Source organism: Phyllobates terribilis, unplaced genomic scaffold (genome assembly GCF_046119375.1).
Source record: "Phyllobates terribilis strain yellow unplaced genomic scaffold, ASM4611937v1 Scaffold_1__5_contigs__length_1240528914, whole genome shotgun sequence".
NCBI lineage: Eukaryota > Metazoa > Chordata > Amphibia > Anura > Dendrobatidae > Phyllobates > Phyllobates terribilis.
The window spans coordinates 1,157,863,198-1,157,888,708 of NW_027362761.1; the positions used below are offsets into that span (position 1 = coordinate 1,157,863,198).

Below are 25,511 nucleotides of genomic sequence, written 5' to 3' on the forward strand. Positions count from 1 at the left end.
AAAACTGGGGAGAGGCGACACTTGTTCATTAAATTTATGACAAGCTGTGGCGTACCTTACTCCACAAATCTTACTCCAGTCCCTGCCTGACTGGAGTAAGATTTTTAAGATACTCCTAATTCATTAAGAGTGTGCACCTCATAATGAATCAGGAGCATCTGACTCCAACATGCCTCCTTATCAAGACAGGTGTGAACAATCCCCGGTTTTGATGAATCAGAGCCAATGTGTATTGCAGTTCTGTCCAAATTTCTATGGTGGTCTCCTCTGCAAAGAATCTGTCACGATTCCACCCCTCAGTGTGTCTGGTACAGGAGCGTGCTGAAGCTGTCAGTACTTTGATTGACAGCTCCGTGTCCAGTCTGGTGCAGGGGCGTGCTGAGCTATCGCTGTTTTGATTGACAGCTCAGACATCCAATCTGAGACTGGGAGGTGCTGGCTGTCTTCAGGTGTTCATTATCCCAGGTAATTGCGCTGCTACTTAACTGAGCTGTTAGTCCCAGACCTCTGCCAGACGCACATTCAGCTTTTGTGTGATTTGTCTCTCTGTACCTTGTGTTCTGTTTGTAGATCTTTCGCAGTCTGACCTTGGACCTCGTTCTGACCAGCCATCTGTTTAACCCTTTTGCTCTGATCCGCTATCTTCCTGGTATTTTGACCTCGGACCGTTACCTAACTACGCCTTTGTCTCTTCCTTCTGTTTATGATGTACCCCCCTGGCTTTTGACCTCAGGCTCTTTGACTACGCCAACTTATGGCTTGTCCGTGAGAACTGACTCAGCGTCACAGAATCACTCAAAGATCCAATTTGTAAGACGTTTCTGTATTTATCCCTTTCAATTTTATACTTTTTTTTGCTTTCGTGTACATTTCTTTTGTTATTTAATCTTTGTTTTTTAGAAGCACTGTACATTTTTTGTACACTAAATCTAAAATGTAACACGTTTGTTCTTTGCAGCTCTAAACGTGCCCACAACCTCAAAGAGGGAAAGTATTCCTTGATTGTCTTGATTATGTTAACCGGTGAATGCCAGAGTGCAAGAAGAGAGCCTGTCAGGGGCTTGTGTTACCCAGGCGTTGTGGCAAAAATAAGTGTGAACTGGCTGTGAGGCGTCATCCTATTTCGATAGGAGAGTGGATGAGGGAGTGTGAGAAGTGTAGTCCCCCTTACACTCACACCTGAATCACGTGTGCAGTGAGTGTTGTTCATGACACTGACAAAGAAAAAAAGAACTGATCGCGTGACTCGACCATTGTGCAAAAGGGTATTTTATCTAATAGTCTTTCCTACATGCATCTTCTTATTTATTACAGTATCTTTGTTCTTCTGGATAAAGGAGAACACTGAGTCCATAGATTTTATGATGGCATCACGCAGGCTCGTGAGCTCCCGTTTCTTGCGGCCTCATAAGCCGCCATCCTGTGCGCCGTTTCTCTCGACACCACTCCGCACTGGAGCAGCTGCGCCTGGCGCTCCCTGCTCTCCTCCAGTTCCTTCCAATGCTTCTCTTCATAGGAGTCCTGTAAGAAAGAGGATTTCACTGCTAAAGATCCGCAAAAGTAGCAAATGTGTAACACCCAATAAATGTAAAATATTTACCCGCTTCTTCTAGATTCAGCAAATAGACAACATTTATTGTAGCATAAAAAGTTATACAATTTAACAATATACAGTATATATATATTTTTATAAATTCTGTACGCTTCCAAATTGCGATTTCAATATCTCTGCTTGCTGTCGAGGTTCATTTATTACAAGTAGAGTCTTCAGCTCTTGAAAACTGTAATTAATGTATTGTTAAGTTTTTAACTTTTGATTATAAAAAAAGAATAAACTTTATTGGCTGATATTGGAGTACCCCCTTTAGGGCTCAGGTTACTCTTCTGGGTATATGGAGACCACTTCAGCACTGAGATAACAAGATTATGGATTGCTTTTTGTGAGGTGATATTTATTCATCCCCGACCAATGTGTACAGATAATATCCAACGTTTCACCTAAATTGGCCTTTGTCAAGATTATCTGTAATGAGCGGAGGTCGGGGAAACTGGAGTGGTTAGAGTAGATGCGGGACTAGCCGCTCATTACAGATACCCTTGACAAAGGCCAATTCGGCGAAACGTTGGATATTGTCTGTACACATTGGTCGGGGATGAATAAATATCACCTCATGAAAAATCAATCTATGATCTCCTTGTTATCTCAGTGCTGAAGTTGTCTCCGTATACCATTGACAGGTATTAAAGGGCATCTGTCAGTAGGATCAACCCTCCTAAGCCGTCTATGTGGGCATGAAGGTCATATGAAGCTGAATAAAATGATACCTTGATATCTGTGATCCGATCTTTTATTCCAGAAAAATCAGCATTTTTCTTAATATGTAAATGAGCTGTTAAGATCTATGGGTGGGACCTAGATCTCCCTGAGAATCTGCCTCCAGAGCTTACTTTAGATGAAAGGAGGAGTTACTAGTGTGAGACATGTAATGACTGACAGTCTGCTCTCAGGATCTACACAGAAACTGTAGTTTTTAGAAGGGCCCTTAAAGCTGATCACAAAGTTCTCCCAGTTGGGACACTCAGCATTCAGCTCTAATCTATGGGGAAACCTTGAAGTGAGCATTAACTTTTACTAGAGGACCACCACAGAGGAAATTAAAGTGAAATCAAAGTGAATACAGGCATAACAGAGAGGCAAGCAAATCACTGGACATTCTTGTGAAGGGATGTTCCGGCACATATAGTGCCTCTAGTATAAGAGGAACCGCCCACTCAAAAGACTGGATGGCAAGTTACAGAGCATGAGAATTGGTATAGTTACTGGACATATTGTGCATCAAAAGCGGTTTCCAATGTATTGGTGGGAATGAGGACAGTAAGGCCAATACTTTTTTACAGGTATTATGTGAAATGACTGGTACAGTGTAAGGTGGTGCCCACATGAAGCTCAGCGGCCCGGTCCCATACCGTCCTCTTACTTTGATGGCATTACGCTGGGGGTGCAGCTTTAAGTCCTCCGCCTGTCTCTCGCGCTCGGTTATTCTCTTTTCCAGTTTCCGCTGCAGTTCGGTGACTCGATCATTGTTTGCTGCGGCAGTTTTTCCAAACTGAGATTTAGACTTTTTCTCTTCCAGCCTGTCAACAAAGATAAATGAAATAAAACACATCCAGCAGATACTTCTAGAAAAAAGAGATGAGAAAGTGTATTTTTCTGCTCCTATTAAAGCAAGGTTGTATTAATGCGGTGCGGGCTCAGAAATAGCCGCACATTGTGGGGGATTCATTGTCACACTGAGCACTGACTTTACCCGGACTCCGCAGCTTTCAGTTAAGGCGGCAGCTGAAGAGGAAAATTACATTCCCCCAGAACAAGCTTCCCCGGCCGCCCAGATCTGTCCGGAAAACAGTCACTCATTTTAGAGACCTCAGAGATCACTTCATGAATCAGGAGCAAATCTCTGCATTCAGGATGACTGGATGGATGGATGGATGGATGGATGGATGGATGGATGGATGGATGGATGGATGGATGGATGGATGGACGGACGGACGGATGGATGGACGGATGGGAGAAATTATAGAGAGTTAAATAGATAGAAATAGAGAGAGAAAGAGAGATACAGGTGCATCTCAGTAAATTAGAATATCACCAAAAAGTTAATTTATTTCAGTTCTTCAATCCAAAAATTGAAACTCCTATATTATATAGAGTCATTACACACAGAGGGATCTATTATATAGAGTCATTACACACAGAGGTATCTATTATATAGAGTCATTACACACAGAGGGATCTATTCCAAGTGTTTATTTCTGTTAATGTTTATGATTATGATTTACAGCCAATGACACAAAGGTCATTATCTCAGTAAATTAAAATAATTAACAAATAACACCTGCAAAGGCTTCCTAAGCATTTAAAAAGGTCCCTTAGTCTGTTTCAGTAGGCTCCACAATCATGGGGAAGACTGCTGACTTGACAGATGTCCAGAAGGCAGTCACTGACACACTCCACAAGGTCCCAGAGTCTGGAGGAAGAGTGGAGAGGCCACAATCCAAGCTGCTGGAGGTCTAGTGTGAAGTCTCCACAATCAGCGATGGTTTGGGGAGCCATGTCATCTGCTGGTGGAGGTCCACTGTGTTTTATCAAGACCAAAGTCAGCGCCGCCGTCTACCAGGAAATTTTAGAGCACTTCGTGCTTCCCTCTGCCGACAAGCTTTTTGGAGATGGAAATGTCATTCTCCAGCAGGACTTGGCCCCTGTCCACACTGCCAAAAGTACCAATACCTGGTTTACACAACAGTATCACTGTGCTTGATTGGCAGCAAACTCGCCTGACCTTAACCCCATAGAGAATCTATTATAGAGAATCTATGGGGTATTGTCAAGAGGAAGATGAGACACCAGACCCAACAATGCAGACGAGCTGAAGGCTGCTATCAAAGCCACCTGGGCTTCCATAACACCTCAGCAGTGCCACAGGCTGATCGCCTCCATGCCACATTGCCGCATTGATGGAGTAATCGATGCAAAAGGAGCTCGACCAAGTATTGAGGCATTTACTGAACATACAGTGGGTACGGAAAGTATTCAGAGCCTCTTGGGCAGTTCCTTTGCGCTCATGATTCTCATTTGGTCTGACATGCACTGTGAGCTGTGAGGTCTTATATAGACAGGTGTGCGCCTTTCCAAATCAAGTCCTATCAGTTTAATTAAACACAGCTGGACTCCAATGAAGGAGTAGAACCATCTCAAGGAGGATCACAAGGAAATGGACAGCATGGGACTTAAATATGAGTCTGAGCAAAGGGTCTGAATACTTATGACCATGTGATATTTCAGATTTTCTTTTTTAATAAATTTGTAAAAATTTCTACATTTCTGTTTTTTTTTCAGTCGAGATGGGGTGCAGAGTGTACTTTAATGAGAAAAAAATGAGCTTTTTAGAATTTGCCAAATGGCTGCAATGAAACAAAGAGTGAAACATTTAATGGGGTCTGAATACTTTCCGTTCCCACTGTACATTTCAGTAGGACATTTCGGATTTTAAAAACATTTTTCAAGCTGTTATTATAAAGTATTCTAATTTACTGAGATAATGACTATTGTGTTGTCATTGGCTGTAAGCCATAATCATCAGCATTAACAGAAATAAACACTTGGAATAGATCCCTCTGTGTGTAATGACTCTATATAATAGATCCCTCTGTGTGTAATGACTCTATATAATAGATCCCTCTGTGTGTAATGACTCTATATAATAGATCACTCTGTGTGTAATGACTCTATATAATATAGGAGTTTCACTTTTTGTATTGAAGAACTGAAATAAATTAACTTTTTGGTGATATTCTAATTTAGTGAGATGCACCAGTAGATAGAATAGACATAGCTATGAATTAGAAAGAGATAGTTAAATAGATATTACATACAGTGGTGTGAAAAAGTGTTTGCCCCCTTCCTGATTTCTTATTCTTTTGCATATTTGTCACTTCAATGTTTCAGGTCACAAAACAAAATTTCAATATTAGACAAAGATAACACAAGTAAACACAAAATGCAGTTTTTAAATGAAGAGCTTTATTATTAAGGATAAAAGAAATCCAAACCTACAGGGCCCTGTGTGAAGAAGTGATTGCCACCCACATAAACCATAAATTAACTGTGGTTTATCACATCTTTGGGAAGCTGAGCTCAATTTCCCTAGCCACACAGAGGCCTGATTACTGCCACACCTGTTCTCAATCTACAAATCACTTAAATAGGACATGCCTGACAAAGTGAAGTAGACCAAAACATCCTCAAAAGATAGACATCATGCTGCGATCCAAAGAAATTCAGGAACAAATGAGAAATAAAGTAATGGAGATTTATAAAGGTTTGGGACTGCAGCGAACCACAGTGAGAGTCATTATCCACAAATGACGAAAACATGGAACAGTGGTGAACCTTCCCAGGAGTGGAAGGTGTATGTCCCTTTACATCTGGTGTAGAAGTAATACAGTATTTCAGAAAAGGAACATCATATGAAGAGTAAAATATGGTGGTGGTAGTGTGATGGTCTGCGGCTGTTTTGCTGCTTCAGGACCTGGAAGACTTGCTGTGGTAAATGGAAACATGAATTCTGCTGTCTACCAAAAACTCCTGAAGGAGAATGTCCGGCCATCTGTTTGTGACCTCAAGCTGAAGCGCACTTGGGTTATGCAGCAGAACAATGATCCAAAACACACCAGCAAGTCCACCTCTGAATGGCTTAAGAAAAGCAAAATTAAGACTTTGTCGTGGCCTAGTCAAATCCTGACCTTAATCAGATTGAGATGCTGTGGCATGACTTTAAAAAATGCTCGGAAACCCTCCAATGTGGCTGAGTTACAACAATTTTGTAAAGATAAGTGGCCAAAATTCCTCCAGAGCATTGTAAAAGACTCATTGCCAGTTATCACAAATGCTTAATTGCCGTTGTTGCTGCCAAGGGTGGCCCAACCAGTTATTAGGTTTAGGGGTAATCACTTTTTCACACAGTGCCCTGTATGTTTGGATTTCTTTTTCCCTTAATAATAAAGACCTTCATTGTCTAATATTTAAATTTGCTTTGTGATCTGAAACATTGAAGTGTGACAAACATGCAAAAGAATAAGAAATCAGGAAGGGGGAAAACACTTTTTCACACCACTGTATAATATCATGGCTTAGATCTATGAAGGGAAGGGGGGTTGTCCATGCGATTGCAGACTCGTTAGGGGCTGATGAGGCTAATACAGAGATAGGAAATTCCAGGCACATTGACTACAGGAAGACGTCTGGTTTGGGCATGGTGCTGCAGTAATGCCCTGGTGCCAGGGTTGCCAACTGTCTAGAAATTCCAGGGCAGTCCCTAAAAATAGGGCACTTTTATGACATGTTCATAAAAAAAGGTAAGACGTCCATGATTTTTTGGAAACTGAAGAAACCTATACAGATTATGTTGACTGTAATTATCATCACTTTAAAGTTCACAGTGACTGCAGCCGATCTCTTCTGGGCGGCAGACATGTATCACTTATCAACACAATGATTTATTGTGGTTTTCCAATGTGTCCGTAAAAAATATTATTTGTCAGTGATTGTTTCGTAAACTGTCCAGATAAAAGTGGGTGAAATAAATATTGAACAAGTCACCAATTTTCTAAGTAAATATATTTCTAAAGGTGCTATTAACATGAAATGCTCACCAGATGTCGGAAACAACCCATCCAATCCACACATTATGTGTAATAATGAGAAATGACACAGGGAAAAAGTATTGAACACACTTGCTGAAATTGAATTAATACTTCGTACAAAAGCCTTTGTTGGTGATGACAGCTTCAAGACGCTTCCTGTATAGAGAAACTAGTCGCAGGCATTGCTCAGGGGTGATTCTGGCCCATTTTTCCACACAAACACTCTTAAAATCCTGAAGGTCCCGCAGGCTCCTTCTACGAACTCTGAGCTTTAACGTTTATTTCACCCACTCATACAGATACACTCCTTAACAATAAAATTGTAAAACCAAGGTAAAAGGTGTGGAATGATGGAAATCACAGGATGGAGACACGTTACTGATCTGCAAATGATGAATGGAAATAATATTTTCAAATATGAACGCCTCGTCTGCTATCAATGAGGTTATTAATAGTCGTCTAAGGAATATTCTGTAACGCTGAATGCACTTGGGCAAATCATCAAAATCCGCTGCTGGCAGCTCCTGTGCAATTGCCGACCAATGATGTCCCAGATGTGCTCAATGGGAGACAAGTCCGAAAATGTGCAGGCCATGGGAGCATGCATAAGCCACGCAGGCTGCTCCCGGTAACACGAGCAACATGTGGCCTGGAGTTGATGTGTTGAAAAATGGCTTCTGGAACACTATGGAGATGGTAGTACCACTGGCTCCACAATTGATCCATTCTGTACGGCAAGAGAAAATGGACAACACATACTGAGCCTAAGGCAGCACACAGTGTCTACACAAAGCATTAGAAGGCAATTGGATGACATTGGGCTGTGAGCCACATATCCAGCCACAGGGGTCCATTGACCTCACACCACCACTGTCAAAGGCCATCATTCTGCAGAACTAGAGGAAATGGAGGCTGGAATGGAATGATGGGTCTCGCTTTTGATTTGGACACAATGATAGCGGGAGACAGGTCTGGAGACCACCTGATGGAATGTGTATTCATCCTGTGATGGAAAGGAAAGAGTAGGCAGCAACCCCTAAATTATAGTGAAAAAAGAGGGTTTTTCTAGACCGACATCAATACTATGTGACATTTAAGCTCATCAAAACATACTCAACCTTTGTCTACAACTTATGGAGCGCTGCCTACTTTTCTATTTTTTAATCAATTGAAAGGTTGATTGTCTGTACCTATCTTTTTCTACTGTTTTTTAGACTAATAGACAGATGATACATACAGTAAGGAAAATAAGTATTTGATACACTGCCAATTATGCAAGTTTTCCCACCTCCAAAGAATGGAGAGGTCTTCAAGCAAGTCAGGGAAAAAGCTGTTTAGAAATACAAGTAGAGGGGAAGATTGATGGTGCAAAATACAGGGATATTCTTGAGCAAAATCTGTTTCAGTCTGTCCGTGATTTGAGACTGGGACGGAGGTTCACCTTCCAACAAGACAACGACCCAAAGCATACTGCTAAAGCAACACTCGAGTGGTTTAAGGGGAAACGTGTAAATGTTTTGGAGAGGCCTAGTCAAAGCCCAGACCTTAATCCAAATGATTGCTGTTCACCAGAGGAAACCATCTGACTTGAAGGAGCTGGAGCAGTTTTGCCTTGAGGAATGGGCAAAAATCCCACTGGCCAGATGTAGAAAGCTCATAGAGACTTATCCAAAGCGACATGCAGCTGGCTGTAATTGCTGCAAAAGGAGGCTCTACAAAGCACTGACTTTAGGAGGTTGAAGAGTTCTGCACACTGAAGTCTTCAGTTATTTTGTCCTATTTGTTGTTTGCTTCACAATAAAAAGAAAACCAAATGTTCACAGTTGTAGGCATGTTCTTTACATGAACTGATGCAAACCCTTAAAAAAAGAAGTGAAATTCCAGGTTGTGAGGTAGCAAAACATAAAAATTGCCAAGGGTATGAATACTTTCTCAAGCCACTGTAGATAACCAGAGCAGAGACTTGTGGGGATCCAGAGCAAAGAAATTAAAAGTTGAGAATGGTTTTTTGTTTGTTTTTATATAATAACATTTCTTGTCTCTCTCCAAAATTTTTTGTAAACCACTTTGGCAACTTTCTAATAGATTACAGTAATGGTATAAATGCCATCTTCATTGCGGGTAATGTGCTGTCAAGAAATGGAACAGGCAGCGAGCTCTGGACCCTGCATCCTTTGTGACCCCCTCCGATATATGAATGCCCCTGACTTTGCACTTTAATGGTTTATGTGGCGCGTGTATGGGGAAAGTCCTAGTTTACGCTGCCGCAGCCTTACTGGAGCACCACAGATCCCTGTTTTTTCCGTCCCGGTGTCGCCGTCGTTTTACCTCTGCACTATGGAGCCTCTTGCAGCTGCGATATGTAAATCTCTACAGCTTGAACGGTATTTATTAGCGCAGCTGTACCGTGTCTGCATGTAAATGAGCTGTCGAGAAAACGAGCTAATTATGCCGCCACCGCTGCTACATAAATCAGGTAATCGGGTGATTTTTACGGGATATTTTAAAATTAGCTGTTTTTTTTTTTTTTTTTTTTTAAGAAAACCTTTCACCATAAGTAACGCACTTAGCAATTTACCACCTGAAGATTTGGGTCACTGCCACCTCCCGGCATGCAAGCGGTAATTACATATCCTTCATTATTGCTCCGTATTAAATAAAACATGAGGAAAAAATCAACAAACATAGAATAATATGGAGCATACATAGGGATCTGTGTGTGTACACTCCTCTATACAGCATATCCAGCCAGATCCCAGTGTGTATAGAATATTGTGTCGTTTCATTATTTTCTGGTTAAGATGGAATGTGAAGGCTGCAGCCAATCAATGGCTAGTGACTGGCTGCAGCAGTCACATGAAGTCCTCCACTGCAAGAGGAGAGCAGGTGCTGGTAGGTGAGTATATGTTTCTCTTAATACCCCTATGGGTCTTTTTTTATTATTACAAAATATAGGATACATGTAAAGTTTTGATAGTTTTTTACAGAATTTTTTGGGGGCATGAAAAATGGCAATTCTGAAGTTTAGAACTTTTATTTTTTGCTTTACAGCATATAACGTAGAGGTTACATAATTCAATATTTTGGTAGATCGGACTCTTGCACAATTGTTAATACCAAATATGTCATAAAATATACTTTTTTTACATTTTTCAAATCTCTATTTTTATAATGGCAAAGGGGGGAAATCAAACTATTACGTTTTTGCTTTTTAAAAAGCTTTTTTTTTTACTGTCTTTTGTCATTTCTGATTAGGAAGCTTGAATCTGCTGATTTCTATTCCTCCTACTTGGTTTCTGGCATCTTTGGTAGTCGACTACTATGAGGCCCCCTTCACATGTCAGAGTCTTCAGTACGTGTGGTGACAGTTTCCACACGTACTGGAGACACTGACGCACGTAGACCCATTCAAATCAATGGATCTGTGCACATGTCAGTGTGTTTCCACGGACCCTGTGTCCGCGGGCAAAACACGCTGACATGTCTGTTTTTTGCATGCAGCACGGGCGGCAAAACGTTGAGAACACGTGCACACTGATGACACATGGATGACATCTGTGTTTCATCAGTGTGACACGTATCATCGCCTGGGAAAAAGAGGTACAGTTAGCGCCGGGTGGAGGCAAGTCTCATCATTGTCCACTGCGTGCACTGAGATCTGCGTGAGCAGGGGACAATGTTGAGAGTTGTATTCAGCCCCCGCTATCTACATGCAGTGTAAAATGAAGAATAAAATAAAAAACACATTATACTCACCTTAACACCTAATCCCCTGAAGCCATTGTCCCCTGTAAAAAAATAAATAAAAAAACAATATCCCTCACCTGTCCGAAGTGTAAAGAATCCATAGTGTCCCACGACTAATCCATCTGTGCGACATTTGCTCATCAGCATGAGGCGACTGCTCATGCTGAAGAGCAGGGGAGAATGACTCGATGCAGCAAGCGTGGGCCCTTGATCTGCAGTGACCTCACTGAGTTCACCGCAGTTCAGGGGTCCGCTCACTGAATCGAGTCATTTTCCACTGCTCTTCAGCATAAGCAGTCGCCTCAAGCCACCGCACATGCTGATGAAGAAATGTCGCACAGATGGATTACGGCGTGGGACACTAAGGATTCTTTACACTTCAGAGAGGTGAGGGATATTTTTTTTTATTTTTGTTTGTTTTACAGGGGACAATGGCTTCAGTGGATTAGGTGTTAAGGTGAGTATAATGTGTTTTTTATTTTATTTTTCATTTTACACTGGATGTAGAAAGTGGGGGCTGAATACAACTTTCAACATTGTCCCCTGCTAATGCTGATTTCAGCACAAGCAGGGGATAATGATGAGACTGGCCTCCAGCACTCGGGAACAGTGTGAACAGTACCGCTGTTTCCCAGGCGCCAGTAAGTGTGATACTGATGCAGCACACGAGCTGCACACAGTTACCACACAGGTACACGGATATCTCTGGTATTGGTTTTTCCAGTATCGGTAATATCAGGACGTGTGAAGGAGGCCTGAGAGCATGCTGTTCTTTTCATGGTTCAGAGACATAGGTAAGTAAGTCTAGACCTGCAAGGTGTAAAACCGTGTCACTTAATTCCCAGGTTGGGAATTAAGGGCCTTCCCCCATTTTTGATGGTCAGCGCTTGGACTTGTCAGTTTTGTGTCTGTGTCTTGGTATCTAATGATAAAAGGAGGAAGATGTTCAGAAGTTACCGGCTGACTAGGATTCATTTGGGCATCCATTTGTTAGATGAGGTTCAATGTGGATAAATGTAAAGTTATGCACGTGGGTACTAATAGTATGCAGACATCATATGTTCTATGGGGGGTAAAACTAGGTGAGTCACTTGTAGAGAAGGATCTGGGTATACTTGTAAATGACAGACTAAATAACAGCGCGATGTCAATCAGCGGCTTCTGAAGCCAGCAGGGTATTGTCATGTAGTAAAAGAGGCAGGGATGTAATATTTCCACTTCACAAAGAGCTAATACGACCTCATCTGGAATACGCAGTTCAGTTCTGGGTACCAGCTCAAAGAAAGAAAAACCTGCAGCTAGAAAAGGTACAAAGAAGAGCCACAAAACTGATAAGGGGCATGGAGGGTCTTAGTTATTAGGAAAGATCTATTTAGTCTTCAGAAGAGACGTCTACGGGAAACATTGTACAAGTGCATAAATGGCTCGTACAAAAGATGGTCAAAAGCTTTTTCATGTAAAATCCTTCAAAAGTTAATGGGACGCTCCCTCCGTCTGAAGTAAGGAAGGTTCAATCTCCAGAGGACACAAGGCTTCTATTCCATGAGAACTATTCATCTCTAGAACAGCCGATATCAGGAGCCGGTCACAGCAAGAACCTTTATGGTTTAAAAAAAAAGCTTAGATGCTTTTATAGAAGAAAATCACATACAGTGGAAACCAGAAGTTTACATACACGATATAAAAAGACACATATTTATTTATTTTACTCACTTATATAGCGCCATTAACTCCACGGCACATCACAGACAATATCGGCACTGTCCCCATTGGGGGCTCACAATCTAAATTATGGTCAGTCCAGAATTCTTTAAAGGCTTAGTCTATGTAAACTTTTGACTTTGCAGTAAGTAATAGAAATGCCTTTAAAAATTTTCGCTCTCTCATTCTGGCATTTGTCAAATATTAAAAATTATGGTAATCCTAATTGACCTAAAACGGGAAAGGTTTATTCTGATTTCAAGTCAACTGTAAATGCTTACATACATGTGTAAAGCTCTTGATCAACACTCGGGATCAGACTGGATCATGCATTATGGTTGTATCTATAGCCCTTTACCTTTATTCTTTCCCTTGCTTCGGTTGAACTTGATGGACATCTGTCTTTCTACTGGACTAACTAAGTAATTATGAAGGGAGGTGTCGATTAACAGGTGTGATCCTTATAAAGGATAGACGCTATTGTGTAGTATCTACCAGAATGGAGAGAATAGAGCTAGGCGCGGGAAACGAGGAGCATTGGAGCTTTAGATAAGGTTTTTATTAGTGCCAAGGCAGTTCGGCGCCGGACCCATGCCTTTCTCAAGGTCAAAAAAACATCTACAGAATGGGAGGAATAGAACTAAGCAACAGTACGTGTAAAAAAGACTTGAGTATACTAATAGATCACAGACTGCACATGAGTCAACAGTATGATGCAGCAGCAACAAAAGCAAACACAGTTCTGGGATGTATTAAGAGATGCCTAGAGTCTAGCTCAAGAAGTAATTAACCCCCTCTAGTCCTCCTTGGTCAGACCCCATCTGGAATACTGTGACCAGTTCTGGGCACCACATTTTAAAAAAGACATCGAAAAACTGGACAAGACAAGAACTGGACAGTTCAGACAATAGCTACCAGGATGGTGACCCGTCTGCAAACTATGTCCTACGAGGAACGGTTAAAGGATCTAGGAATGTTTAGCTTGCAAAAAAGAAGGCTAAGAGGAGACTTAATAGCTTTCTACAAATATCGGACGATACATCACAGTGTAGAGGGATCATCCTTATTCTCATTTGTATATGGAAATACGAGAAGCAATGGAATGAAACTGAAAGGGAGAAGATACAGATTAGATATTAGAAAAACTTTTTGACAGTGGGGGTGATCAATGAGTAAAACTGGCTTCTATGAGAGGTGGTGAGTTCTCCTTAAATGGAAGTCTTCAAACAGAGCCTGGATGGACAACTGTCTGAGATGGTTTAGTGAATCCTGCATTGAGCAGGGGGTTGGACAACTCTAACATTCCATGATTCTATAAGTGACTGTTTAGGATCAAGCTCCAAACCTGATTTCCACATGCCCAGTGTCTCAAAAAAGTAGCATTTATCGCAGAAATCACAATGATGGACACCGCACTGACCTGAGGAGAGCGGCTTTGCCTTGGGCAGCTCTGTGGAGAGAGATCTGCTCCAAAGTGTCCAAAAGATGCTGCTGTTTTGTCTGCTTTTCCTCAAGGATCTGGTCTCTCTTTTCTTCCTCAGCTTTTCTCTGAGCTTCTTTTAGTAAAGCCAGACGTTCCCAGAGCTCCACTACTGACATCTCACAGTTCAGTCCATGCCCCGCGGTCTGAAGAGCAGAGTAACCCACAGAGCAATATCTTAGTGTCCATGAACAGCCAGATCCTTATGTGTGAGCCATGCAAACAATATAAAAATCTCACAATTGTGATTGGTTGGCAAGATTTTTTGCTACTCGAGGCAAACCCTAATCCTGTGAATAATACCCTTAAGAAGGCCTATCGGCATACCACACATCTAGGATTGCAGTGCACTCACCTGTGTTAGATCCACAAACTTTTGTCTAATGATTGGCACTGACTCCATGGCTCGTATCTCACAGATCAGCTCAAATTTCTTCCTCAGCTCCTCCTGTGCCTCCTCTAAGGCCTGGCGTAACAGCTCCCTACTCTCCTCCGCTACTTCTTGTACTAGAGAGGGATAAAACCAGGTCGTAGTAACAGATAGTGGTCCCCAAGAAGACGACATGACAAAAGAATAGCGTAGCGTTAACGTTTCATTGACGGCTATCCTTCCCGACTCTGCTATGCAAGAGCACGATCAGACCGTGGAATGTGTTCTCAATGGCTGGCTTTGCTCTTTTGTATATAAGCGCCTGCAGTTTATTGCTGTATGTATCTGAACACTCCCATTAAGGCAGAAGTTCTTGCTGATTCTCCTGAGCACCCAGCTCCTGGCACACATACCACGGACACCTCATGGAGGGAGACGTCTTCGGTAAAGGTAACACCTCTGGGTAGACTTTCTTTTACTTTACTGTCTAAAGCGAGACTGAAGTTATGACCCAATTCTTCTATTATCACATACCTATTTGCTGCTTGTATTTCTGGAGCTTCAATCTTGCCTGTTTAGGGTTTTTGTGTCCCTCAGACACTTGCTCCACCAGGTCCCTCATCTCCTTCTCTTCTTGCAGACGTTTCTCGGCGTATTCCCGCATCAGCTTCGCCGTCTAAAGACCAAACAACCAGATGATTATAAAAATTGCAAAGTGACGATAATCTTATGATGCATAAGCCTGGAGCTCCTCCGTCTACGTCTGCAGGCTTCACTTGAGAGTAAAGGTCCCCATACACATTAGATGGGTGTTGCTCTCAGAACTTCCTCGGCCAAGTGCTCCTGTGCTTTCTATGCCAGACTCCTCGAGTGGTGTCCCATCTCCACGCAGGACAAAAGGGTCGGTCACTGGGATCCAATATTCCAATCTTCAATCTAATAGTCCTTTAGGTGGGACATCTTCGCGGTGTGCAGGGTGACAGGTGAGACATGTGGCGGAGAGGTGAGATGGACAACGACCGTTTCGCAACCTTCTGGTTCTTCTACAGGTCCAAGGTCCCGTAGAAGCACCAGAAGGTTGCGAAACGGCCTTAGTCCATCTCACCTCTCCCCTGTCTCCCCTATCACCTTGCACACCGCGACGATGTCCCACCTAAAGGAATAATGGACTATTAGATTGAAGATTCGCTGAGTGCTGCCTTTCTTTGCTCTTCATTCGAATTCATTTGCACTTGGCTTGTTGCACCACCAAAAGAATCTAAGAGCACCTTCACACATGGTAATTTCTGCGGATTGCACATGGTGTGGTGCCGAAATAGTTCTCTAACCCAGAACAATATTCCAATCTTTTCCTTCCCCGACATCTTCCATCAAGGGAGAGTCAGGAAGTTTTCACACACATTAGGGCTCGTTTACACGTCCGATTTTCTCGTACGAGTGCTGGGAATATTTTTCATGGATAGCACTTGTACCCATGGTATTCTATGGGGCTGTGTACATGTCTGACTTTTTCCTCGGACCGAGAGGTCCACAAAAAATTATCTGAGACATGTCAGATTTTGATCAAAATCGGCAATGCAAGTCTACACGTCCATGAAAAACAACAGACCGTACTCGGGTGACATCCAAGTGCGATCCGAATTACAGGGATTGTCAGAAAGGAGTAGGTGAAAAAGTTTTTCTTTTTTCTCTCCACGTATGAAAAAAATGATGACACTTGGATCAAACTCTGATCAGAGTAATTGGTCCGTTTTTCTCCTACGTGGAAAATAGTGACGTCTGAATGAGGCCTTAGACTGTCAGCCGATCCTGATAATATCGCTGGGTTCAGCGAACGTTAGTCTAATGTGTATGGGGCCTTAATCACAAGACAGGTAAGGGGATGATCCCCCTCTTTCTATTAAAAAAAACATGCTCAGCAGACTTAAGTACTGTATATGTTTGTGCCGGGCTATTGAGATATTTGTCTGACGAAAGAATGTTGGGCGACGGCTGTCCGATAAGAGAGTCATTCCCATCTTCATAAATTGAGTATTGCTCTTGTAAAAACAAGCGATTCTGCAATTTATTGCTTAAAATTTGCAGCCGTTCTTGAGACATTAAAATGTTTCTTTTGTTTAGCGCTCGTTGCCTTGGAGACCGACCACCGCTGAAGTCTAGCTTGTAAGTACTGCAACTGAAGCCGGCCGGGATTAGGAGGTAACAGCGCTCTCCAGCGATCCCGGCCAGCTTCAAAGCAGCGCTCTCCAGCGATCCTGACCAGCTTCAAAGCAGACATCTCCAGCGATCCAGGCCAGCTTCAAAGTAGCGCTTACAAGTCTGATAGATAAGAGCTTGTATGTACTGCACATGTTCTCTTGTCTAGCAGCGGTGGTCGGTCTCCAAGGCGATGAGCTGAAAACAAAAGTGTTGATATCTCAAAAGCGGTTGAAGATTTTAACAAGTGGTGAATTGTAAACTTGCTTGTATTTACAAGCTCTTTCTGAGAATATAGCCATTTATGAGGATGGTAATAACCCTTTAACAAAGCCCCTGACAGAGACAGTCTACAGATTAATAGCTGGAGTTTTGTAAGGAGACAGAATTTATGATTTCACTTTATCGCCAGTGACAAAATAAGGTTTCATTTTTCTGTTACCCCTATATTCACATATGCCCCCCGACATCTTCCTTTATTGTTGCGGTAAACCCCTAATGGATTAACAATTGAGACCGGCGGGTTACGATCGCCTGGGTTTTATTCATTTCTCGCTGTCACACTTGAAGTGAGGCTGTTTGTCTAGGAAATTAGAATAAGGATTAATGTCGGGTGGATAAAGGCAACAGATACAGATAAGTGAATCCTTCCTGCTTGGATGGTTCGGAGTAATTCGAGTCTGCGTGGCGGCGCTGCCAATGCCTCAGCGCTGACAGTAGCTTTACAAATCTGCCCGCTTCCACCTCTCACCTCCTCTTTCTTCATTAGGACCTTTTTCTTGTTCTCCTGGATGAGGTTCTGCCGCGCCAGCACAGCTTCCTCACGGCTCAGTTTTCCTTCCAGACGCCGGCACTCTATATTGGCTAGTTGCCTTTCCAGGTCCTTTGCCAACATTTGCCGCTGCCATTCTAGAAACTCACTCGGATCCCGGGCGCCATCAATCAGCTTCTCTATTCTGGAAAGTGTAACGCAAATTAACAGAAACTGTTGGGAATATGCAACGACAAAGGCAGCGACTGTGTCAGGAGTTGCCAAACTAGGCAGCTGCCTAAGGCTCCCTATCCACTAAGGGGTCTGCGGAGCACAGAACCAACCAGAGGCAAACTGTACCTAACATTTGCCACCTTCTTCTACCTTAGATCGCCAGAGAATTTAGCTTAGATCACCAGGGTTTTATTTTTTAGAAAGCGGTCATGTGTGGACATTAGGAATAACATTATTTCTGGCCACTATATGACTTATATCAGCAGATATCCCCTCTGTAGGCTCTAGTAACTAGAAGTCTCAGCAGTTTCATTTTGTGTCTCTTTCTCCCTCCAGCTTCTTTCCTCTCCATAGACTTCTATTAGCAGCAGTAATAGTTTAATCCCTCACTGGAGACAGATCTGTAGACAGATTTGAGCAGTTTATGAGAGTGAATGATTATTACAGGGAAAGAAGAAGTGACTGATGAGTGGGGAAATATACATATTTTCTAATAAAACATATTACAAAGGTTCTTATATTACTTTGTGCTGTTGATTTACCAAAAAAATAAAAAAGTAACTACTGTAGACAGATGTGTTGAAAGATTTGAGCAGTTTATAAGCGTGAATGATCATTGCAGGGAGAGATGAAATGACTGATACATGGGAAATATTAATTTTTTTCTAATAAGACATCTTACAAAGTTTCTAATATTTGCTTCTACTGTTCATTTATGATAAAAAAAAATAAACGAGGAATTACTAAAGAAAGAGTTGTAGATAGATCTGAGCAGTTTATGACCTTGAATGATCAGTGCAGGAAAAAAGTGGCTGATTAATGGGGAAATATACATGTTTTCTAATAAAACATATTACAAAGTTTCTTATGTTCACTCGTACTGTTAATTTATGATACAAAAAATAGAAAAGTAGCTACCATAGACAGATCTGTTGACAGATTAGAGCTGTTTATGAGAGTGAATGGTAATTGCAGGGAGACACTAAATGACTTACAGTATAAGTGGGAAATATACTTTAGTTTTCTATTAAGACATATTACAAAGTTTTTAATATTCACTTCTACTGTTGATTTATGATAAACAATAAAAAATAGCTATTGAAGACAGAGCTGTAGACAGATTTGAGCAGTTTATGAGCTTGATCATGTACATGTACTATGATTGATCAGTACAGGGAAAAATCGTGGCTGATTAGTGGAGAAAGAAATATTTTTCTGTAATAAGACATATTACAATGCTTTTTTTCTAAACTTTTTCTTCATTTATCAGATCTGAACATGAAGATGGCCAGATAAAATATCCAATGTCGCTCAGTACTGTAAAACCGAATGTCCATCACAATTTAGTTTCATGTCAATTATTAGGTCTTAAACTCCTGAGCTCCCCCTGCTGGAGGTTTCTAGTAGGCATATTGAAATTGTCTTCAATCTATGGAAGATAAGCAATCTTAAAGGGGTTGTCTCAACATCTCTAATGGGTAAAATTGCAAAGTGCATATAAAAACATGATTAAAAATCCTAATAGTGGGATTTTTTAAGAGTATTATGTATAAAGGGTGGCTGGTCTCCTAAGCAAGGAGTGCAGTGCTTACAACCCTTTTCTATAGAGTATGCAAGCGCTGCTCTGAAGCTCGCCAGATCACATGATCGGGCCAGTTTCAGTGCCCCTGCGATCCTTTGATGCTGCAAAGACAAAGCTGCCTGTGTATAGTTCAGGCCAGCCCAAAATGTCAATCAATCAGAAGCACACAGCCACAAACAGCCAGGGGAGAGGTTTGCTCTTGTTAGACAACCCCTTTAAGATCAACTGGGTTTCTTTGGCTTCTCCATACAAAAAATTGTTCTTAAAGAGAAACTGTCATCTTAATTTTTATTTAATAAATCAATAGTACACATGAAAATAAGCAACTTTTATTTCTTATCAGAGAAATCTGCTTCTTTCTTCTCCTGGATTGATCTTTCATTCTCAAATTTATGGGTCAAGTTTGTAAAATCTGTATTGAGACAGACTTTCCCATTACTCAGATAGGAGGTGACAGTTGGTGCTTTTAAAATTATATGGAGGAAGGAGGAGCTAGAGGAACACAGACATTCCGCTGCAAGTTCTCCGGAAAGGACAGTTACACTTCTCCATAGAACTTTATGAGCACCAACTGTCATCACCTATCTCAGTAATGGGAAAAAGGAAACCTCATAAATCCTAGTGACAAGTGATCTGCTCCTATTACGATACTGGCTTAGTACTGCTGGAAACCAATAGAAATAATCCGTAGATAGGCAAGAACAATCTAGGTAAGAATGTTCAGGAGCTTGGAGACTGGAAACTAGGCTAACAGCTAGACACAATACTCAAGCACTTAGTAAAAGGCAATTGCAGAACACAACAGCAGCCTCCAGTGGTAAGGAGTGGGATTGCAGAAAAATTATTAAGGTGAACAATAGCAGCCAGTAGTGGTCAAACTGTAGAAGGACAACTGGAATTCTGACAGCTCCACAGACAGCCTCAGGGGTGGTTGTCTTTTGGTGGAAATCATAGGTTTTGTTACAGTGACTATGATTGCTGGATGATGGTGTGATGTGCTGGTTCAAATGCTAATGAAAATAACTACTAAAAAGAATATTCAGGTCCATGTTCCAATCTATAGGGGGCAGTGATGTGTTTTTATACACTGACAAGCAAAAGGGTAACAATGTTTTGACCTTTTGACTTTCAGGCTCCATATCTCTCCATCCACTACTGCTTCAAACATGAGACTGCCATCATTTTATAGACAATCATCTTGGCAATCTCATATATAAATGTGACTTGCATCTATTTAGCATATGATTAGTTATGCAGATTCTTGTCATGTCGCTGCATTGTTACTGTTTTGCTCCTAAAAGTCTAAAATTTTAATTTTTAATATTTTTTAAATCCACCTTTGGCTTTCAGCACTGCCTGAATGAATTCTTCTGGGCATGTTCTCTATCAGGTTCCAGCATGTCTCCACCAACATCTGATCTCAGCTCTCTTCTACACGTTCCCATAGTTGGTGCATGCTGTTGGACTCACTCGGGTATGTATACAGCTTTTTCTTCTACTCTACACACAAGTGATAGATTCATTTGAGATCTGGGGACTGTGGGGACAATCCAGCTCCTCGACGTCATTGTCATTGAACCATTTCTTGGCCAATCTTGATGTCTGCTTTGGGTCATTGTCCTGCTGGAACACTATGTCATCCTTTTTATACCCATAGTACTTGAATGTACGAAGTAACTCGTCTTGCAGGATACTCACATATAGCTCAGCATTGAGACCACCATCGATCCTGGTCAAGTATCCAACTTCATTGGCTGTGAAGCATCCCCATATCATCAGGCTTCCTCCAATAAACTTAACAGTTCCTTCAATTTCTCCACCCGTTCGCCCCTTTTTCCCTTATTTCTTCCAGACCCATTTGCACCCATCAGAGCTTCGCCTATTGACTTTCGTCTCATCGCTCCCAGTCTCCCGTTTCTAATCTTTCACTCTTCGTACTTTTTCTCAGACTTGAGCTGACACTTCTTATGAGGATATTGAAGTCGCGGCTTCTTCACCTTTTTTCTGGCCACCATTCCAGACTTGTGTAACGTGCGTTGCCCGGTGCTCGCATGGACGTCTGTGATCTATTACGAAGCTTATGAGCCTCCTCCGCTGTCGTGTTTGTCGCACCAGAGCTGATAGACCTTGTGATGAGCGACTTGTTCACTCCGATATTTTGCCTGGACGTCACCTTTTGGCTATTGGATGGACTTCATTTCACATTCTTCCTACTGTCATGGCGCTCACATGATGCAGTTTGGCAATTTTCTTGGCCGAGAGGCCGATATCGATGAGCTGGATGATGCAGTTTCTCTTTTCTTGGGAAATCTTCTTCATGGAAGCTCCTTGAGTGAAATTTCTCTTGGGAATCGACCCAATAACACACGGAGCTATTAGGGAATGTGAGAACAGGTTGTAATTTGTAGTAAACAAGAAGAAAAAGATTTTTCCACCATCAGGAGCAAAACAGTAACAATGCAGCGACATGACAAGAATCTGCATAACTAATCATATGCTAAATAGTAGTCAAATTAATGTATGAGATAGCCAAGAAGATTGTCTATAAAATGATGGAAGTCTCACGTTCAAAGCAGAAGTGGATGGAGAGATATGGAGCCTGAAAGTCAAAAGTTCAAAACATTGTTACTAGTGATGAGCGAGTGTGCTCAGTTACCCCTTTCACCGAGTAAACTCGGGTGCTGACCGAATATTTTCGTCATGCTCGTCAACTATGTTCGAGTCACAGCGGCTGTTAGACAGCTGCGACACATGCAGGGATTGCCTGTTCGTTAGTCAATCCCTGCATGTCTCGTAGCTATTTAACAGCCCAGCTCAGCATTTCGCTCACTCCCTCACAGCACCTTTCTTTCCTCTCTATGCAGTTTTTTAGGGGCGGCATGCAAGGATCACACAGCTCAGCGTTTCGCTCACTCCCTCCCGGTACCACTCTTTCCCCTCTATGCGAGAATCACACAGCTCAGTGTTTTGCTCACTCCCTCCCGGTACCACTCTTTCTCCTCTATGCGAGAATCACTCAGCTCAGCGTTTCGCTCACTCCCTCCCGGTACCACTCTTTCCCCTCTATGTGAGAATCACACAGCTCAGTGTTTCGCTCATTCCCTCCAGGTACCACTCTTTCCCCTCTATGCGAGAATCACAGAGCTCTGCGTTTCGCTCACTCCCTCCCGGTACCACTCTTTCTCCTCTATGCGAGAATCACACAGCTCAGCGTTTTGCTCACTCCCTCCCGGTACCACTCTTTCCCCTCTATGTGAGAATCACACAGCTCAGCATTTTGCTCACTCCCTCCCGGTACCACTCTTTCCCCTCTATGTGAGAATCACACAGCTCAGCGTTTCGCTCACTCCCTCCCGGTACCACTCTTTCTCCTCTATGCGAGAATCACTCAGCTCAGCGTTTCGCTCACTCCCTCCCTTTACCACTCTTTCCCCTCTATGTGAGAATCACACAGCTCAGTGTTTCGCTCATTCCCTACAGGTACCACTCTTTCCCCTCTATGCGAGAATCACACAGCTCTGCGTTTCGCTCACTCCCTCCCGGTACCACTCTTTCTCCTCTATGCGAGAATCACACAGCTCAGCGTTTTGCTCACTCCCTCCCGGTACCTCTCTTTCCCCTCTATGTGAGAATCACACAGCTCAGCGTTTCGCTCACTCCCTCCCGGTACCACTCTTTCCCCTCTATGCGAGAATCACACAGCTCAGCGTTTCACTCACTCCCTCTCGGTACCACTCTTTCCCCTCTATGCGAGAATCACACAGCTCAGCGTTTCGCTCACTCCCTCCCGGTACCACTCTTTCCCCTCTATGCGAGAATCACACAGCTCAGCGTTTCACTCACTCCCTCCCGGTACCACTCTTTCCCCTCTATATAAGAATCACACAGCTCAGCGTTTCGCTCACTCCCTCCCGGTACCTCTCTTTCCCCTCTATATGAGAATCACACAGCTCAGCGTTTCGCTCACTCCCTCCCGGTACCTCTCTTTCTCCTCTATGCGAGAATCACACAGCTCAGCGTTTCGCTCACTCCCTCCCGGTACCACTCTTTCCCTTCTATGCGAGAATCACTCAGCTCAGCGTTTCACTCACTCCCTCCCGGTACCACTCATTCCCCTCTATATGAGAATCACACAGCTCAGCGTTGCGCTCACTTCCTCCCGGTACCTCTCTTTCCCCTCTTTATGAGAATCACACAGCTCAGCGTTTCGCTCACTCCCTCCCGGTACCTCTCTTTCTCCTCTATGCGAGAATCACACAGCTCAGCGTTTCGCTCACTCCTTCCCGGTACCACTCTTTCCCTTCTATGCGAGAATCACTCGGCTCAGCGTTTCGCTCACTCCCTCCCGGTACCACTCTTTCCCCTCTATGTGAGAATCACACAGCTCAGTGTTTCGCTCATTCCCTACAGGTACCACTCTTTCCCCTCTATGCGAGAATCACACAGCTCTGCGTTTCGCTCACTCCCTCCCGGTACCTCTCTTTCCCCTCTATGTGAGAATCAAACAGCTCAGCGTTTCGCTCACTCCCTCCCGGTACCACTCTTTCCCTTCTATGCGAGAATCACTCGGCTCAGCGTTTCGCTCACTCCCTCCCGGTACCTCTCTTTGTCCTGTGTGAAGTTTTTTAGGGGCGGCATGCAATTTCAATAATCTAAAATACTGTCTATGCCTCCATTGCAGACGTTTGAGCCCGATGGTGACACAAATCACGGGTCAGACACATTTACTGGCATGAGAAAAAAAAATTAATAATGTAGTCGAAAATGAGTAATTGCTGGCTATGTGATTTCTGCAGGCTACATAATAGTGTATAATACCATATATCCCAATAATATGTACGTGACAATTGGTCAAATGTAAATCGGCCATTTTCTAATGGCTCGCTCACAATGGAGGCAGCGGAGGGCGGCACTGCCTGTGTGCTGCACTACATGAGACTCCTCTGCGTACTCTACCTGTTCAGCTCGTCCTCCACCTGCCTCTGATATAGAGCGCCCTCTCTCAGTATGGCCGCCGCATTCAGTCTCACTGGGACATTGTCCACCTGGAGAGAAAAATATGGAAGAAAACGCTCTCCAATCAATATTGCTAGGATTCATAATCTGGTGCTCCCTGCACACCGGCACCAGGTCTCCCCCTGTGCAAAGAAGGCCACCTCCGCTCCATATCTGTGCCTACTGTCTCCACAGAGCTCAGCACTAGCTGTATACATCCGTGTGCACAGAGCTCCCCCTAGTGGTAATTTTACATAAAATGGATTGTATATTTTTTTCTAAGAGGCAGGTGATGTGATAAGCCGCGGTGCCACCAGTCCCCATCGGTCTCCATTTACTTCCGGTCACGTGCCATCTAGGCATGAGGACAATAGGTGTCATCAATATCACATTAGTAGGGGTCCGACACCCGACATCCCCACCGATCAGCTGTTACGTGCAGTGGTCGGGTGTAAGCAGTGCACAGCGCCACACACTGTAGTGGCCGCTCCTGGTACTGCAGGTCAGCTCTTATTCTCTCCAATAGGAGCGGAGATTTTTGAAGTTGCCACCAACATCCGAGCAGCTGATTGATGGGGGTGTCAGGTGTCAGACCCCCACTGATCTCATACTGATGACTTATTCTCTGGAAAACCTGTTTAAGCCCAAAAAAACCCTTTAAATATTCCAGGACTCTCTGTCGGCACAGCTGAGACTGTTTGGAAGAACATTGATCCTTGCAAGTCAACCAGTGGGCACAAAGCAAGACTTATATGCCGTCCATAAGATGTCAGAAGATGGAGAATCCTGCGACCAGATGTGTCACTCATCCATGGAAACAGCAAATATCCCCCACGGGTTACATAGAATTGGAGTATGTGCACAATTGTGGAGGTTTTGGAGCAAAAGCTGAGCGAAAACTTTCCAACTCCTCCTCCAAATCTCAAAACTCCTCAAAAACTTGGGTTTTCTGCAAAAACTCAGCAAAAAGACTCAGGTGTGGCCGTAGCCGTAGGGTATTTTGAAGTCTCAGAACCACTTTCTATGTAAGAACGACTTGCGGGTCTTATGTTCTGTCTTTTCAGACATTTTTTTAACCACTTCATGTCTCCAAAAGTGTCAAATGGGTAACAGAAGCGGCGTACATTCTGAAGACCATTTCCGCTATGAAGTCGCTCCATACATACAATAAAAGTTAGATTAGCATTCACGTCTTGAAAAATGCTCGCGTTTTATTCATTGCTTGATGGATATAAAGAAAATAAAAAAAAAG

At 42.9% G+C, this 25,511-nt stretch overlaps 1 protein-coding gene across 1 annotated transcript in view; it reads right to left on the minus strand.

Annotated features, from left to right (window-relative positions):
• Positions 1 to 1,258: 1,258 nt before the first annotated feature.
• Positions 1,259 to 25,511, minus strand: part of LOC141162562 (cilia- and flagella-associated protein 99-like) — a 76,289-nt gene continuing 52,036 nt past the window's right edge. The window contains exons 10-16 of the mRNA XM_073648793.1: positions 24,221 to 24,309; positions 17,449 to 17,653; positions 15,036 to 15,177; positions 14,487 to 14,638; positions 14,072 to 14,277; positions 2,979 to 3,135; positions 1,259 to 1,521 (exon numbers count right to left, since the gene is read on the minus strand). Coding sequence (XP_073504894.1) covers positions 1,360 to 1,521; positions 2,979 to 3,135; positions 14,072 to 14,277; positions 14,487 to 14,638; positions 15,036 to 15,177; positions 17,449 to 17,653; positions 24,221 to 24,309 — 1,113 coding nt within the window. The 3' untranslated portion in view covers positions 1,259 to 1,359. The remainder of the gene's footprint in view (positions 1,522 to 2,978; positions 3,136 to 14,071; positions 14,278 to 14,486; positions 14,639 to 15,035; positions 15,178 to 17,448; positions 17,654 to 24,220; positions 24,310 to 25,511) is intronic.